This window comes from Maylandia zebra, linkage group LG15 (genome assembly GCF_041146795.1).
Source record: "Maylandia zebra isolate NMK-2024a linkage group LG15, Mzebra_GT3a, whole genome shotgun sequence".
Taxonomy (NCBI): domain Eukaryota; kingdom Metazoa; phylum Chordata; class Actinopteri; order Cichliformes; family Cichlidae; genus Maylandia; species Maylandia zebra.
Window position 1 is genome coordinate 13,422,569 of NC_135181.1, and position 17,880 is coordinate 13,440,448.

Below are 17,880 nucleotides of genomic sequence, written 5' to 3' on the forward strand. Positions count from 1 at the left end.
TTTGTTCCTGCAAGCGCTTTTTATGCAGTTTTTGCAAAGCTTTATGTGGAAGGAAACCGTGACCGAGGACAAGCTGATGGCATCAGATGTAAGTACAACTCCTCTGGTTTCATATGTAAAACAAATTATTGCGCTAGCTTACACGGTTCAGGTTCTACAGGGATTTAAAAATAGTTACGCAAAACGGAGCGTGCTGCTCTGACGGCTTTAAAGGGTTAACAATGACTTTAAAAAATAATATAAAATAGTGTGCAACACCACTGAAGTTTTTTTTTTTTTTTAACCTCTCTTTTCAACCAACAGCAGTCACTCTCCTCTCCAAATAACTTCTGCTTAGCTTTCCGAGCTTCCCTCAGGTCCTCTTAATCAGCGGTCTCCAACCTTTTTTGCGCCACGGACTGGTTTATGCCCGACAATATTTTCACGGACCGGCCTTTAAGGTGTCGCGGATAAATGAGGGAGGGGCTAATAATCGGCTCAGTCATTTTTAATGATCGTTGAAAGCCCAGATCGTAATCGTGATTAAAATTCGATTAATTGAGCAGCCCTACCATGACATAATATCTTTTTGGAGCTGATGAAGCTAAGCTAAAAACTATGGAGGACCACAAGAGCCACGCGCATCGAAATAAAGAATTCTGTGCTTAAATATTGAATTGTAGAATAAATTCTCCATTTGTAAATTCATTTTTGAATTCCAATTTAATAAATTGCATTTCAAAATCCATTTTTGATTCATGTTCGCTCAGGGATTAACCTTTGGATTAGCTGTTGGATTAACAACTTCATTTTAAAAATACTGCAGCTATTCAAATTTGCCACACTGTGGGATGTAAGGAGCTCTCTGATTGGTCCATCTCTGAGGCCGTCTCTCCTGCATGAAGTCCAGGCGCTGGTTTTCCAGTGTGTGCATCTGTCACACCATCAATGGCTGCAGTATGGAACAGATGTGGGTGTGTCCTCATCTCCCAGAGGAGTCCAAATCATCATCAAACAGCCCTACAGACAAAAACAAGAGGAAATATAAACAACCAGACTATCAGCAGTGATTTAACTACTTTAAGATCTCTGAGAAAATCATTTACAGTATATATCACTGAATTTAAGGCCTTTAAAATCACAGAGCATACAGAAAAAAGTACTAAACTGAATCAATTTCGGCTTTCGTTTTTCATGATGTATATTGTATTAATAATTAAATTTCATTATCTGTGTCTTTACCACACATTTGCCACACAGGTTTAGATACTGTAGGTTAAGTGAATGCTTAAATTGCACTGATTAGAATATACTGGACATTCAAAGCTAAGATTCAGCGCACTGTGTTAGAGGCTGGGATTTGATGAATTTATCATATATACAACCTTTGATCATCATTTATGTCCAGTTGAGAATGAATCTGTGCACTCACATATTAAATGAACTGAAATCAGTAGTGTGATCTCCAGTCTTGATATAAGGAATGAGAGAACTGACAGCTGTTATTTTAATCCGCCTGTCTCAGTTGTTTTAACTCTAAGTATCATAAAGTAATGTGGTAACATCTGGACTGACGAGTTTACTGTCAGCATTTTAATCGCTAGTTTAAAGGCTGTAGGCTGCAGCCATTGCTCTAACACTGTATAAACGTAACAGGCCTCAGTGCTGGTTCTAATAGTCTGAGCTGCTTCCAGCTTTATTTGTGAAGAGCACAGCAGCTTACAAAATCACGTAGCTAGCTCGTACAGCTGCCACGTAAAAATTTCATAAGCTAAGATGACCTTAAAATAATGGGGCTAAGTGCGGTGATGCTAGCGTTAGCCATGTTAGCACGTTACCTTCAACAGGTGGTCAGACTGCATAAACAGGCACTCAGTCAGAGGTTGCGCTCTTCATTTTGCTGCAGGGTCCCTTCATTCTTCACATATCCGTGTTGAGCCGAGTGTAAATCCCGAGGCTGAACGGCCTTTGTACAAGTACACACGCTTAGCATGGCGAAGCTATGAGCTAGAAAAATCCAGGCAGACAGCCTGTGTCTGTCCAACCAATCAGAGAGCTCCTTACATCCCACGGTGTGGCTAATTTGAATAGCCACAGTATTTTTAAAATGAAGTTGTTGATCCAACAGCTAATCCAAAAATTAATCCTGAGCGAACAGGAAAGGGAAATGGATTTTGAAATGCAGTTTATTAAAGTGCAATTGGAAAAAGGGTTTTGAAATGAAGTTTATTACATTGGAATTCAAAAATGTTTTTTGAAATGAAGTTTTTAAAAAGCATTTTAAAAATCAGTTTATTAAATTGGAATTCAAAAATGAATTTACAAATGGAGAATTTATTCTACAATTCATTATTTTTGGCTCTTGTGGTCCTCCATAAAAAACAGTCATCATGTAGCAGGAAGCATGAAGTTAAAATCTTGTAAGTGGTACAATAAAGTTTTCATCCTGAAGTGATATCATTGTTCCAGGATAAATGTCTTGTCTGAACAAAAGTTGCCACTAGTCAGGGAGATGCTAACCAGGTGCTGGGTTAGTTCAAATCCAGCCTAGAGCATTTCTATGTGAGATTTGCATGTTCTCCCTGTGCCTGTTTGCTCTGTGTTCTCTGGTTTCCTCCTACACTTAAAAAATTATTTACAGGTTAGGTAACTGTTCATTCTAAATTGGATGTAGGCGTTCAATGCTTGTCTGTCTCGCTGTTTTATCTCTGTGACATGTGTACCGGGCTTGCCCCATGACATCTAGGTTAGGCTACAGCTACTCTGTGGGGGAAAATGAATGGATGGTCTCGTCTAAGTCATGTACCCAGATTAATTTTGGGGTAAATTATATAATGCTATTGTTTTTCTCAAATTATGGAGCCAAGAATCATAAGGATGATCACCATGTTAAAACTGAGGCTTCAGACCACATTACATAGGTGGTCCATTTTATTATACAGTATTTAGTTCAGCCACAGTTAAACAGAGATGACAGATCACATCAGATTTTCCTCAGTCCAGCATATCACTGATTTATAAAGCTTTACTGAATGATTTCTCAGCATAAAATTATTTATTACAACATAAATGTTTATGCCACTCTGTCTAAAGATCATTTGCGCCAGACTGGATCCGGTTACAGGCTTCCCAGGTGAGAGTTCTTGTCAAAAATTTCTAAAAAGAGCTAGAATGTCACCAATACGCTCTTCTACATCTCCCTCCCTACTTTATACATAGCGGACAGATGGAACTAGGCTATCGGTTTGCTAAAGTTAGCCACGCAATTAGTTCACACACTAATTAGCTGTGAGAGGCAGAGGCACACCAGATTTCCCCAGTGTCTAAAACCCGTTTCCCAGCCTGAAAAAGAGTAAATGAGGTCCTGGCAAAGACAGCAGAAAATATCCAGAAAGAAAAACATGGCAGCTCATACAACAACATTTATCAAAGAGTGGCGTTGTTATGGGAAATGTGAATGGAAATTTTAATCCTTCTTTGTGGGAGAAACAAATATTCCACATTGCCTAATCAGGAGTAACTCAAACATCTATATCTGTTTTATATAATATCATAATATATATATCAGCGGGAGAAAAAGAAAGAATTTAGATGGTGTCTAAACTTTCCATGAACCCTCCCCCACTTTTGTTTATCACCAAATAATCTTGTAAAAATTAGACCATCTTAGGGCTTTAATTTCATGTAAATATCTCTCATCCTGCCCTCCTTGCTGCTGGGATGAACTGTGGTTTCACTTTAGGGCCAGGGGTTCTTTAAAAAGCCAAATTCCCACATGCTTCTATTTGTTTTTACTGCTAGCCAAATGTTTTACTTCACTGGAAAGAGAAAATAATGTCTGGTGAGTGTTCCTGCAATGTGTGGGCATGTGTGGAAGCACATGTGTATGAGTGTATACTGAGGGGAAACTGCACGCCCGAGAATGTGGAAGAAATACAAAACAATTAAAGCTCTGTTAAGAGAGTGCAGTGCTGGCAGGCATCTCATATCAGGTGCAGCAGAGACCCAACAATGGAATGCTCTGAGGTGGTGAGCAGATCGATGTCAGACGTCTCACTTGTCATGAAAAAGGCCCAGATGCTTCACTTGATGGACAGTCTGGACACATTAGCCATTCAAAATGGACACAAGTCATGAGAAGGTCAACTTGATGCCTTCAACCTTGCATGAAATCCCTGCAATTTCCCTGCAAAGTCTTTGATGAGAATCATTACTGTTTGCTCTGATTTTTTTCTGGCCTGGTTCACTGATCAGGTCACGCAGTAAGAGCCAGTTTTATCATTTCTATTTATGGTAATGCCTCCAACTAGCACAGCTATAGTCTTTAAACCAAATCTCATTTTCATCAATGGCATCATCTCAAAGCACATTACTTTTCAGTTTCAACATTTGACAAAAGTAGCAGAAATCACACATTTTCATCATCTGGGCCTTTTGTTTTAGGCAAAGAAGGAGGGAAATATTTGAAGCTTCCCATTCCAGGGAACATTTTGTAACAATCAGGTTTCTGAGCAGTGTCCAGCAGACTTCACATTGTTTCTCTAAGGGGGAGAAAAAAATTCTCTGGCATCATATGAAAGCGGGGGAGGCCTGATTGGAACATTAGCTATTCATGCACTTGTACTTCCCTGGGGGGACGGGATCGGGAATCCCACCCATTTACCAGAAAACGAGAACGTCTCAAGGAAACTGATCCCGATCTGATGGATCTGGGTGGAGCTCTGTTAAGCTGTTTTTCCTTTCACTTTTAGACCAAATCTTTTTCAGAATGTAATATTCTAAAAAGAAAAAAAAATACTTCTTTCTTTTTAAGATATTTAGCTGAAACTCCTTTACAGAGCTGACTGACAGTTGACTGACAAGTCAAAATTAAAATTAAAAGAGAGAAAAAAGTTCAAATCTAGTTCTTTTCCCTTCTTGATTTTTTTTGTATGATCATTTTCATCTACAAAAACCTAATTAACCAGCCGATACATTAAATAGTCTGTGAAGACAAATACAAACAAAGCATATATTTAGTATTTATTCTGTTTCTATCCCACACATCAAGCGAGCACAGAGTAAAATGAACATTCATTCAGGGTTGGGCTCTGGATGTACCTCTGTTTCTCTTTTTGGTACTGCGCATGTTTGCATGCATACGAGTTAATCGGGGCATTTACTGTATCCTTCTTCAGTTGCTTGCTTGTGAGTTGTTCATCATTCAGTTTTGTAGTCAGTAACTGAAAAGCATGCTCTGTTGTGTTGAGATCAGGTGACCCACTTGGTCACTGAAGAATATATCATTTCTTTGTCTTGAGAAACTCCTGCTTTTGCGGTATGCTTTGGATTGTTATCCATTTGCAATGTGAAGAGTTGTGTTCTGTTTTGCAGCATTTAGCTGAATGTGAGCAGAGTATAACTCTGTACACAATTCATCGTTCACATCATCAACGGCTGTTTTATCCTCTTTGCAGACCTCTTTCCATTCATGAAGCCTTCTAGATCGTAAACTATGATATGTTTAGCTCCTATAAAGCAGTCTTGATTTGTTGTGAAGCAGTTTTCCTTAACCATGGAAATAATTCTGTCATCATCCACGTCTGAGGTATTTCAGTCCTTCTGGTGTTGCTGAGCTGACCACTTCTTTTTAAGAATGTAGAAGATTGCTGATTTGGCCGCTACTGAATCTTCCAATGAATAGCCATGAAATGCAAGTTCAATATGTGGAATCACCTCCATTTCTTTTATCTGCCTAATTTGTCATGGAATAATGAGAGAAATTGCCCCTTTTGCCGTGAATTGTCTAATTACATGTTAGCCTCTGAAAAATGGGCCCTATGTCTAAAAATGGCCATATATTTCTGGCCCATTTACACCAATGAGGTGCCATAAATAGTGTAGGAATTCTGTGTGTCAAAGACCCTGAACCCTACAAGGCCCTAAGGACTGAAGGCATGCGTGAGCCACTACCTCGTAACTTTCCTTTTTCTTCAGTGACAGAGAGCCTATTTATGCCCACATTTTGAGAATAAATCACATTTGGGAAACATTTTCATGAAACTTTTTCTTCCTTTATGAGCAGTGATGATAGCGGCCTCTCTGAAGGCATATGCAGACGAATCCAGAGTTTGTGTTCAGATTGTTTGTGCAAATCCAAGCCAGTGAGAGATAAGGACAGAGACAGAACGGCTGAGACAAATGTGCGTCCACATAATCCACGTAACTGTTTTACCTAGACTGAATTCTAGACAGATAGATGAATGAACAAGGTGCCAGAAAGTCCCAAGGTTTTGAAAACTGATATTATCACCACCACCTTACTTGATAAACCTCAGCCACCTAATGCTCAAGGTAAACAAAATCAGCCTTCAGGAATTTCCCCGTTCCCATAAACTTATTATTCAAACCAGATCAAATCCACTTTTTTGTTTCTTCCTCTTTTATTTTTTGTTTTTTAATTTTAATTTTAATTTTCATAGTTTCTTTGTGGTTTACTTGCAATTAGTGCGCTACCAATCCGTTAACATAAGCCACATACAAATGCTATGTTAATTGATACATTTATATACTGTTGTAAAGAGGGGTTCAGCCACGGTCAGACATCTGAAGGGTCAGGGGGTTGTTGTAAGTAAGTTTCTGTTAAACCTCCAAGAGTGATTCTATTTTCTGAGGCACCTCTGACACTCATCTAGACCTCAACAATGCCCCCTTTCTCCTGTCTGCCTCACGCTTGGCTGGCCTCTCTGAATACGACCCAGGGTGAAATAATCCATACTCCTGATCCCCCACACAGCACTTACATAAAGAGCACCCACCTAACCACAAATGCAAAGCTACACATTTTAGTCCTTAAATGTTTTTAGGAGCTCATTGAAACACATGCATAACCTGTATAGAGTTGGCAGCCGCCTGCAACTTTAAACCTCAACAAACTATAATTGAGAATTCACATTTGCAAAGGACAATAAATAAAGCACACATAAAAAACGAGTTGGTGCACATAAAAGATACAGAAAAAGTGTATCTCAACCTTCCTAGCTTCCACAGAAGTGTATGGAAAACTTAGCTAAAAGCGCCATCATGTGGAAATGTTTGGAAATACACAGGCTTTACCATCAACACTTTCAGCATTACACACACACACACACACACACACACACACACACACACACACACACACACACACACACACACACACACACACAAAGAGAGAGAGAGATAGACCATAGTATCTAGTTTCTTTGGATTATTGTAAAGTAAAAAAATAAATAAATAAAGGTGAGGGTGCATTAGCGCACGCAGCGTGGGTGTCTTACACATCTGTGATGTTTCATTCAGATGACATTACCAAGCCACTTTCTGCATGCATTACATTTTTATGGCTCCAGAGTAAGGATCCGGGTGCTCTGGAGCATTATATGAAATGCCAAAGGAGACCTGAAACTCCTGAGCAGCTGAAATCTTACACCAAGCAAGAATGAGAAAACATGTTACTGTCAAAAATAGAGCTTAGTATTTCGCATTAACAGTTACAGAAGGGTTTCAACATTTCATATGCTGTCCCATTTTAAATATAGGGATCACCGGAATTTGAAATCATTGCATTAAATTTCCACAAACCATTATGATTTTACACGGTCCCAGCATGTTTTGAAATTGTGGTTGTGAATGAAGAAATGAACTAAAATAAACTGCAACATGTTCATCATGATGTTGCCTCTGAAAAGTAAAAGGTATCTGTCCTTTACAACTAAATGTTCTGCGTTGATAACGTACAGCAGGGTTTAGCCCTAAATGGCACCATTGTGGGCATCATAGCACAGAGGGAGTGAGTTAGGAGGAGGGCAGGCCTGCTGCACTCTGGCTGGGATCCATACTTAACACATAATCTATATTATCTTTAGTCTGCATGTTGACACATTCCGGATACGCTCAGTAAATAACCACAGAGACAAGTAAGACTTCATTTTCTTGTATTTCGCTGATGGGAAATTTTTAAAGTTTATTGATATGTTTTGTTGAATACTATAATGAATACTTTGCTTGATTTTTGTTTTATTGATCGGTTTTTGTCTGGTTTTGTCTCTTCGTGCTTTAGTGAAGAACTGATGAGGGTCTTTTTCCTCCTGATCTGTCATACCAGTATTTTTTGTGAGCTTTTGCTTTGAAAAATTAAATCTGCCACCTCATAAATACGAAGCAATATTTTTTGAGTAAAACGCAACTCAGATATTCAAATACATGAAATTAAAGGTTTATTTATTCAAATAATTGATCATTAAGGCAACTGTACTTGGCATAAACTGTATGTGTACAAGTGAATGTAATTCGACCAGATTCCATTAAATGTAACATTTTATATTGTACTTATGCAACAAAATTACATCAGTACAAAAAATTTACATGTAATGTAACTGCTTAAAGTCTTACACACACACACACACACACACACACACACACACACACACACACACACACACACACACACAGCTGCTGTCTTTGTTGTCTAGGTAATGTGTCCTGAACCGATTCATTAATAATTCATTACTTTTCTTTTGAAACTTACACCCTTGTATTTTACACCACTTTCAGAGTAAGGGTATCCCCCTGACATTGGCCTCCATCGAGCAAGTTGTCATGTTTTGATAAGAGACCGAGGGTGGTGAGGTCATCGTCTAGACTCCTTATCTTTACAGCCATTTAAAGGGTAGGAACCTTTGGTGGCTCTTTAACACATTTTTGAAGATTTGGATTTTGTCACTGTTTTAATGCATTTAACTATTTAATTCTTTAAAGACTTTAAAATTGATTGAGTGTATATTTTAAAAATCGAATCTTTTAAAAAATTAAAAATAGGAAAGAATACTTTTTTTGTTTGTTTGTTTTACAGCACTAATTGAATATAAAAATATTTTCGTATCCAAAGTCCTATTATTACTTTCCTTGTGTTTTCACCTGTCTCATCACTTTTCCCTCCCTTTTCTACGTAGCCCTTGTGGTTTCCCGTTCTTTTCCCCGTCACCTCTGTTTATTGCCAGCATTCTTTGGATCTTCTCTGACGTTTGCGCCAGAAAACTCCAGGAAGATGATTATACACTGTTTTATTTTAGGCTGTTTATTTTTGGGATAACCAATGTAAAAGAATAGTGGCGATGTCTTTGGTCCAGGCTGTGAAACGATCACTTTACACTTTTAGAGAGGTCCCAAAAATTCATTGCATTGACAGCACGCCGGTGCATTAGTGCATACTGTTGGCCTGCTCATCTGTAAAGTTTCCATTACTACTGAACAATATGCAGTTGTTAGAGTAACTGCTGGCATTTGCCTGTAATTCCTTAATGTAAAAGAATGGGCCAGCCACATTCTGCATTTATCCAAATGGCATGTGACATTTCAAACTGACTTGCAGTAGTATAGCTCCACGTGTCTTCAATAGTTCAGCTTATATTATAACATGCATATGACTGTGTGCATGTGTGTCAAGGCAGAGGACGAGGTTAATCCATCTGCTCAGACAGCCGAAGGAGTAAATAGTCTCAATTTGGGAGGAGGGAAGAAACACATAATCTCATGTCCCGCCTGCCCCTCATCGAAGCCGGCAGTAATTTGGACTAGGGGGTGTGGGTGTGGGTGGAGTAGGGGGTTGTAGCTTGGTATAGCCATGTCAGTGAAAGGGCACTTGGATACACATAAAACACATACAACTATACACACATACACCCAGGGCCGCCTCCAGAAATTTTTCATAGGGGTGGCCATATAGGAGTCACTGAAAATATTGGGGGTGGTACACCAAAAATAGCATTTTCAGTTTTATTATGCTGTTGTCAAATATTAATTACTTGAAAAATATAGCAAAAAACAGAGTAAGAAGATAATGATATGCCTAGTTAATTTCCTGCTATTAAAGTTGTTAGATAGAAATGCATTTTTCATTCCCTGTGAAGAGCTTAGATCTGCATCTTTGACATTTCTCACCCAAATTGAATAATTTCTTTGCAGTTGAACCTATCACAGCTATTGGCTACATCTAAATGCTTCCCTTTTCTTCCAGAAAACTGCTATACTGAAGACTGACTTGAGTATCAGGTGACTGAAAGTTGCTACAACACGAGGATGGAGACAGAACCAAATCCAGAAGAAGGAGCCAGCGCTCCAGACAATTCCAAGGAAGAAGGAAGTCTGGACACATCAGGGTTTGAAACAACTGCTGAGCGTCTGGTGGAGCTGATAAACAGCATGGAGGTGATGCTTTTGGACGTGGAGCACTTGAGGACCACCTGCAGCGAACAGGTTTCTGAGCTGACGCATGCGGCAGCAGACCTCAGGAAGCAGCAAGAGGACCTTAAAGAGAGCTACTCCGAGCTGTCCCGAGAAATACAGGAAATCGTGGAATCAATGGACGACCTGTTCAGCACCAAGAGTGCCTTTGAACCTCAAGAGAAGCAAACAGAAGCTGAACCAGCAGCTTTGAGGGACAAAAAGTGACTGGCAGATTTAGCTTCTCTTTGTATCGTGTTTGGGATTGTGGTTTTGAGTTTGGATGCTTACATTTTGAATGGATGGGTCGGTGATGGGGCGAGATGCTGAAGTTTGACATCGCTGAATCGTGCTTTATTGTCTTTGTTAAGGTTTTTGTCATTGATTGCTAAGTCTAGCAACAACAATATTTTTTCTTATTTTTATAATATAATATCACTGACTTTATGTGTATATATATATATATATATATATATATATATATATATATATATATATATATATATATATATGAATGCTGGATTTTCCCTTAAAATAATAATTTCATTCAAACATTAACAATATGAACCCAACAAAGGCACAGTTTATTGCCTTTCTTTTTTGTTTGATTGCTATGTACTTGCATCTTAAAGGCGATGACAAGAGACTATAACGGCTCCTCTAGTATTGCAGCTCATTGGCACAGGAACGTTGATGTTCACTGATTCCCGGTGTTCCTTGTCCTCCATGCTACGTTCACATCCAGGCCATGCTCCACTGTGGTTTCTTGCTAAAAATAAAACTAAATAGAGCTTTAAACCTATGTTTACCTCCCACTAGCTCCCCTGTTGTGATTTACTCGTCTGTATTTAGTGGTTACAGGATGTGTGAAGGAGACAATCAATGGTGAGACACTTCAGAAAAGGCAATCAATGGAAAATTCTCTTTCACACTGAGTCACGTTTTAGTGCGCTTCGCAAATAATACAACTTTAAGATATGTTGCAGAGACGTATTTAAATTGCACGTGATGACACATGTAACCTCCTTTATATTATGAAATGAACCAAACTTTGATGATGTTCCATTTCTGCATGAATCTATACATTGCCTCTACATTTGCATAATTTCTGTACCTCCAAAACATTTGTGTGAATAAAAAGACTTGATGTAAATTAACAACATGAGTCTCGGTACGTGGAAGTTCTAACTTCAGACATTCTGCTCCAGCAAGAAACATATTTACGACCAAAACAGAACAAAAAAAATAGAAAACCAGTGTTTCTCTTAGTGGTTGAAATCTGACACTTTATGGGCTGTGGTGTCAGTAAGCAGTGAGAGGGTGATGGAAGAAGAAATGCTGGGTGTCGTTGCCTGCTGTCACTGCTGAAGTGCACATCCCACCGTGCAGCTTGTCAGCAAGCTGGGAATTCACTTCAATCAGGTAATTCAGTAATAAGATTTTACATGTTTTTTTTATCCAGCTTTTCATTTGTATTTGCATGGAATAGATACTTGTTAAGACATTAGCAGGGGTCCTGAGGGACTCAGGTTTCATCTGATACACGTTAATCTGTTAATGGATGAATGAACTGCACGCACATCATTTGTGTTAAATGGAATTTCTTGCACTGTAAGTTGCGTTAATTAATTGCTATCCTCGTCAGTAGTTCAGCAGTGGCTTCAGGTGAACATGAATATCCTACAAGTCCTGGGACTCCTACAGCTGCTGGCTGTACCTGCTTTTACAGTGAGTTTTTTTATGTTAACAATATTAATAGTATTGTATTATTACAGATTCATATCAACAGTACCTTATGACACAGGAAAATATTCCTTTGATTTTTTTTTAAGTGGTAAATGATTTATTTTCTGATGTGCAAGCATGATTAGTTCAATGTGTCACAGAACAGGTTTGTAAAAATGTTGTGTAATGTATAAGTGTTAGTTTGTGGCTAAATGCTATATTTTTTTAGTGCGTCTTGCATGCGTTTAGTGTGTGAGTTAGGGATTTGTGTCAGGTCCTGATGTCCCATGTGGGAGCACAACATGTTCCAGAGCCTGACTTTGAGTTTCTCTTATTTGCTTAGTTGACACGTTCGACCCACGACTACTGGGGTGAGTTTGGAGCCTATGGACCCTGCAGCCGCAGCTGTGGCACAGGGGTGGCAGTGAGAACCAGGAAATGTATTACTTCAAGGTAGGGCAAAGAAATGCATGAAGTAAAGAGCCTCATATTTATATTCATTGCTATTGTGTTTTGAATATGTGAACTTAAGGTAATTTTGTATTCATTTGTAACATTACAAAAGACTCTTTGTTAAGTCTAATTGTTGAATGTTGCCATTGTGTTTCTTAAATTTGTACAGTCTTAGTTCAAGCAGTAGGATCAAAGCCATTCCTTTAATCCTGACCACCTCTCCAACCACTCTGTGCTGGGGGAGGTTTTATTGCAGATACATCCTATCTGAAAGATCTGTTTCTTTTGATGTAAGCTTCCTGGGTTTACGACCCTTTGGTCAGCAGGAGGTCTGACACACACACACACACACACACATTCTCACATAACACACACACACACACACACACACACACACACACACACACACACACACACACACACACACACACACACACTCTTACAGAAGTTCACACATATACATAAAATGCTTTGTCTTAGAACCAAGGGGGCGTGGCTTTGTTCTGACGTGTTTTGTGTGAACTGTCTCTCAATAAAAGGTAGCAGGAGGAGGTCAGATCTGGGGGTCATTTTCGTGGTGGACACAGACGAGGCCTCCCTTGCGCAAATAATCGATCGATCGACTGTCTTGTTTTCTTCATGATGAATAAGTCTCTAGAATTAGCGGGGCTTGTGGAAACACAGACCCAACACTCTTCTTATATCGTTTTTAATTTGTGTCTTTTTTAACACTTGAGTGTGCAAATGCCATTTATTTCATTTCCTTCTGCAGGACAGATGGTGGACATAACTGCATAGGATCCTCCAAATCATTCCGCACCTGCAATACACATGTAATTATCCTTTAAACCCATTTAAAAATACTTTCACAAAGAGAAAACGGATAGTATCTTGTTTAAATGTTCGATTTCCTGTCATGCAGGAATGCCCAGTGAGCTCAAGGGATTTCAGACAGGAGCAGTGCTCCCAGTTTGACAGAATGGACTTTAATGGCAAACGCTACACATGGTTGCCTTATTGTGGAGGTACATGTACAATATGTACAACAATATTTAAGTGTTTTTAGGTTTGTGACTCCCTAACCTTTTCTAGCAGCTAATCCATGTGAGCTCAACTGTGTCCCGAGAGGAGAGGATTTCTTTTACCGACACAGAACTGCAGTGGTAGATGGGACCCCGTGCTATGTGGGCCGCAGTGATATCTGTGTGGATGGTGTCTGCAGGGTGAGATTTGGAGCTGCAGATTAGACCTATGCATGTGACTCTTACTTAGTTTGAATATTTGGGTTTCAATGTACCAAATAATCCAAGAGCAGGGTGTGACGCTAGAATAGAGCATAAAAATGAATCTAAATAAGGTTGAAAGATCGTCTGTATATTTTTTACTTTTAAAGATGCAGATTGTTCAAAGCAAAGAAGTTTTTTCTTTATTGCTAACTCTTGTTTGTCAGCCAGATTTAGAAAAAAAGATTGTTGAAGTTAAAGGTAGAAAAAGAATACATAAGATATTTCTGTTGTTATCCTCCCTTTCTTTGATGCAGTCTTTTAGTTTTGTTTTAGTCATAGAGAATTTTACTCTCCTAAAAGGCGATTTATAGGACTCTTTTCACTTTTGTAATACCTGTTGGTTCTTTTTCTTATAGTTATTTCCTAATAATTTGTCTTTTTTTTTTAGATACTGACCCGTGGAGAGTTTATGGGCTTGGATGAAGACACTAACTCAGTACACTCCTCTGCTCCAGTTGTTGTTGCTGCTCCTCGTCCAACAGAGACATTCACATATGTCTATAGAGCTAGTGTGTTTGGCGAGTGCTCTGCCTCGTGCAGCGGAGGCATGCAGCATCGTAGTGTGGAGTGTGTAGTTGAGGACTCAGTGAACCCCCATGTGGTCGACGAGACTTACTGCATTGCCCAGCGCCTGCAAAGGCCACCGAGTCAGCAGGCCTGCAACATGCATCCATGTACTGCAGAGTACAGCGTGTCCAGCTTCAGTGGAGTATGTCTCCTACGGTTAAAAACTATCATATTTGAACTATCCTAATGATATGAAACAGTTATGTCTACTTAGACCATCTTTGCCATTTTAATTTTTTTTTTGGCTGATACAACACCTATCTTGGATAAAGTATGACCTTGTTCATATGATTGTTACACTGCTTGTATTTATCAACTCAAATCAGTTAAAAATATTAACTAAATTGTTGCATTTGATGGTCAGTGTTCAGCAACCTGTGGAGAAGGACAGCAGACAAGGGAAGTTGTTTGCGTTGGACCAGGAGGCGAACATCTGCCTGATCATGCATGCAGTGGACTGGTTCGACCTCCTTCTGTCCAGGCCTGCCGCAGACCTGCCTGTTACACACGCATAACCTGGCATATGACAGAGTACGGCCTGGTAAGGGAACAGAAAGCAAAAAAAAGCTTTAACTGTTATTTTCCTTTCAGCGTTACTAGCTTTGTTTATCTCGCAGTGTTCGAGAAGTTGTGGTGGTGGTGTGAGGGAGAGGAGAGTTGCCTGTTTTGACACTGATTTGAACCCCTACCCTGAAGATCGTTGTGGGTTAGCTCACAGACCACATTCTGTGGAGGAATGCAACACGCAGCCCTGCCCTGGGGTGCAAAGTGAGTGACATCTGAATGCAGCAAGTTCTGATCATTTTTACTTTTATTTATTTATTTTATATTGTCAACCTTGTTTCTTTTCCAGCGGCCCCAAGTGTGCAGGACCCAAGGCCAGGTGGAAGCACTATTAGAGGATTTGTGCCCCATATTCCAGAAGAACCTTCAGGTATGATGAGTGCGGAAATGTTACCATCTTTCTTTGCATGGTTGAGCATGCAATTTCTTTATATGTGGCACTACAACATAAGATCACCCTTGTGTGTAATAGAACCTCATAGAATCATATCATCCCAATAGAGCACTTTTATCTCAGACTGCAGGCTTGCTTGTAGTTTCTAGAGATTTTAAAAGCAGAATGGGAGGCAGAGCCTTCAGCATTCAGGTCCCAGTTTGGATTTGGGGGAAGTTTACTTTAAAGACTAAGCTCAAAATGTTCTTTTTTTGATGAAGCTTATAGTTTAGGCTGGGTTGGCTGACCCTGAAGCAGATTGTAGCTATACTGCTATAGGGCACAGACTGCTTCAGGAACTTGTCTACTCACCTCTTTTCATTGCCCACATGTTTACACACCACTGCAGCACCAAATCTTTGTCTTCTCTGTCCCGTAGTCTGTATTTAGTCCTGTCTCTATGCTCTTACCCACTATTGCAAAATGGTTGTTCATATGGGGTTGTTTGATTTTTGGGGTTTGCCTTATAGTACAAAGCTCCTTCAGGCATTTTTTCTTGTGATTTGGTACTACTGAATTGAATTGAACTAATTTGAACTGAACTGATATTACAGTGCTGAATAATGAATTAATGAACATTTAGAGACACTCACCCACACAGACATAGCAGTGTTTCACAACTCAGAGTGCATTTTATATATGTGAAATCAAAGCCACTGTAAAAAAACAAAAAAAACCCAAACGTTTCTTAAGACGACGCAGACAGTAATTTTAGTATTGTAACACAGTTGAGGGTTCTTCACGCAATAAAGATAATGTACGCTTTCGGCATGTTGTAATTGTTGCTGTCTAGACTATGACTGTGCTGCCCTCCCATTGCCTTCTTGTATTTCATAGACAAACAGAAAATTCCAAACTTGTTTTAGCCTAATTTCCAACTTAGATAACTGGAGGTAAGCCACAAGCTCAAACACAGCCATTTCTTTTTCCTTCTACGAAGCGTTTTCTGTATTATAAAAGCTGTTTTGTTTTTTTTAACTAAAAACAACAACAACAAACTTTTCATGACTTATCTTTTATTACCTACAAAGATGACTGAGAACCTACACAGACTTATTAAGAAATGTTAGTCAAAAGCTTTTAAAATTAGAAAGGAATGCATGCATACAGTATATTTGACCTAATTTGTTTACTTGCTTTAGTTTCAAGGCCAGCTACAAACAGTGTGTATGACTCTTACCCTAATGAGGTGAGACCTCACTGTACGCAGTCGCCTTACGGCTGCTGTCCTGATGGCCGTACCTCTGCCACGGGGCCCAGGAACCTGGGATGCTCACAAGAATGTGTCCGCACTAGGTAACATGAGTACCTCTAAACACTATTTTGCAGAAAATGATGTGAAAGTGTAGAGAAATCTTTTCCCCATTTTCAAACTGAAATTAAAAAAGAAAAATCATCCTCTCTGTTTTAGGTATGGCTGTTGTTTGGATGGGGTGACACCCGCTCAAGGATTCGGACAGGCTGGCTGTCCTGAGTACCAGACTGTGGTAGGAATCACATTATTAACTAATTTTATGAGCCAGTCACAGTTAACCTTTCTGAATAATATAACAGCTGTGTATATAAATCTAGTGATGACCTTCACTTAGTAACAAAGTATTTGCCAAGTTTACTAAATTTGAGTGTTCACCAAAAAGATATGGTCAAATAGAAGCACCACAGGGATAAAATATCATGTGTTTTTAGAGCATTATTCACAATAACAACCATAAGAAAGTATCTTTGTCTCTGCAAAACAATTATATAATCATATATGTAACGCTTAATATTTCTTTCACCATTTAAAATGTCTAACAATTGCAGCTCTTTTTCTGCAGACCACACTACAAATATAATGTATATATTGCTTTGTTTTCTCCTATATCAGCAGCACCCATCACCCACTCCTCCATCCACTGGCTATTTGTGCTCCCTGCCTCGTGATGAGGGCCCCTGTGAGACCTGGACGGTCCGGTTCTGCTATAATCCTGCCACTGCCAAGTGTACCGAGTTCTGGTATGGAGGCTGCCAGGGCAATCCCAACAACTTTGTGTCCCTGGAGGCATGCCAACGAGAGTGTGGAGGTGTGGCGAGGGTGCCTGTATCCACATCTCCAAGAGAAACTACAAGGAGAGCGACACTCAGGGACCTTCTGAGAGCAAGGCCATAACCACACATGTCACTGATATCTCCAAAAGTGCCCAGTCATGCTCTCTGTTTAAAGAAAATCAAGTGATTTTGGTACACAAATGTAGCCTATAGTATACACACCAAATAAAGAAAAAAAGAACAACAAACCACATTACATATTTCATTTAAAAATATGATTTGCCATCACAAATATTATAGCTATTTTTCCTGGTTTCACTGTCTTTCAGTTTGTTTTTGTGATCTCCACTATGTCAGTGTATGTGTTGTTGCCCTGTAGGTCGGGATTCAAACAAAAAATTATTTCATTGTAATTACTCAAATTAAATCATATATCCAATTAATAAATGTTCAGCTATGTTGTAATTTTGAAAAAAAAAATGCTTTATTTGCATCTTCATTTCTTGTAGGGCATCATTACTGACATGTCAATACACGAGCAGGATAATAGTAAAAGCTACTCAGAGGTGCTCCCAAGTTCACAAGGGGTCACCACAACAGCTA

General features: G+C 39.2%; 1 protein-coding gene across 5 annotated transcripts; it reads left to right on the plus strand.

Annotated features, from left to right (window-relative positions):
* Window positions 1–7,792: 7,792 nt before the first annotated feature.
* On the plus strand, window positions 7,793–17,766 carry paplnb (papilin b, proteoglycan-like sulfated glycoprotein). 5 transcript variants are annotated; one of them, XM_023152090.3, is made up of 15 exons: window positions 7,793–7,916; window positions 8,554–8,668; window positions 10,016–11,643; window positions 11,867–11,949; window positions 12,290–12,399; window positions 13,172–13,232; window positions 13,322–13,424; window positions 13,492–13,622; window positions 14,074–14,394; window positions 14,617–14,793; window positions 14,870–15,020; window positions 15,106–15,186; window positions 16,392–16,545; window positions 16,661–16,736; window positions 17,120–17,766. In XM_023152090.3, exons 4-15 carry the CDS (start codon window positions 11,893–11,895, stop codon window positions 17,396–17,398), a joined length of 1,701 nt encoding a protein of 566 aa, XP_023007858.3. In that variant the 5' UTR covers window positions 7,793–7,916; window positions 8,554–8,668; window positions 10,016–11,643; window positions 11,867–11,892; the 3' UTR covers window positions 17,399–17,766. The 5 variants fall into 5 exon arrangements, with proteins under 5 accessions (XP_023007858.3, XP_076730057.1, XP_014270083.3 ...); XM_076873942.1 differs by having other exon boundaries at window positions 17,117–17,765; XM_014414597.4 differs by having other exon boundaries at window positions 11,870–11,949; window positions 17,117–17,765.
* Window positions 17,767–17,880: the final 114 nt, after the last annotated feature.

Coding starts and splice junctions, on each gene's coding strand:
- paplnb (XM_076873942.1), top strand. CDS start 11,893: ATGAATATCCTACAAGTCCTGGGACTCCTACAGCTGCTGGCTGTACCT. Junction 14,395..14,616: donor GCGTGTCCAGCTTCAGTGGA/GTATGTCTCCTA, acceptor TTTGATGGTCAG/TGTTCAGCAACCTGTGGAGA. Junction 15,021..15,105: donor GCCCTGCCCTGGGGTGCAAA/GTGAGTGACATC, acceptor TTTCTTTTCCAG/CGGCCCCAAGTGTGCAGGAC.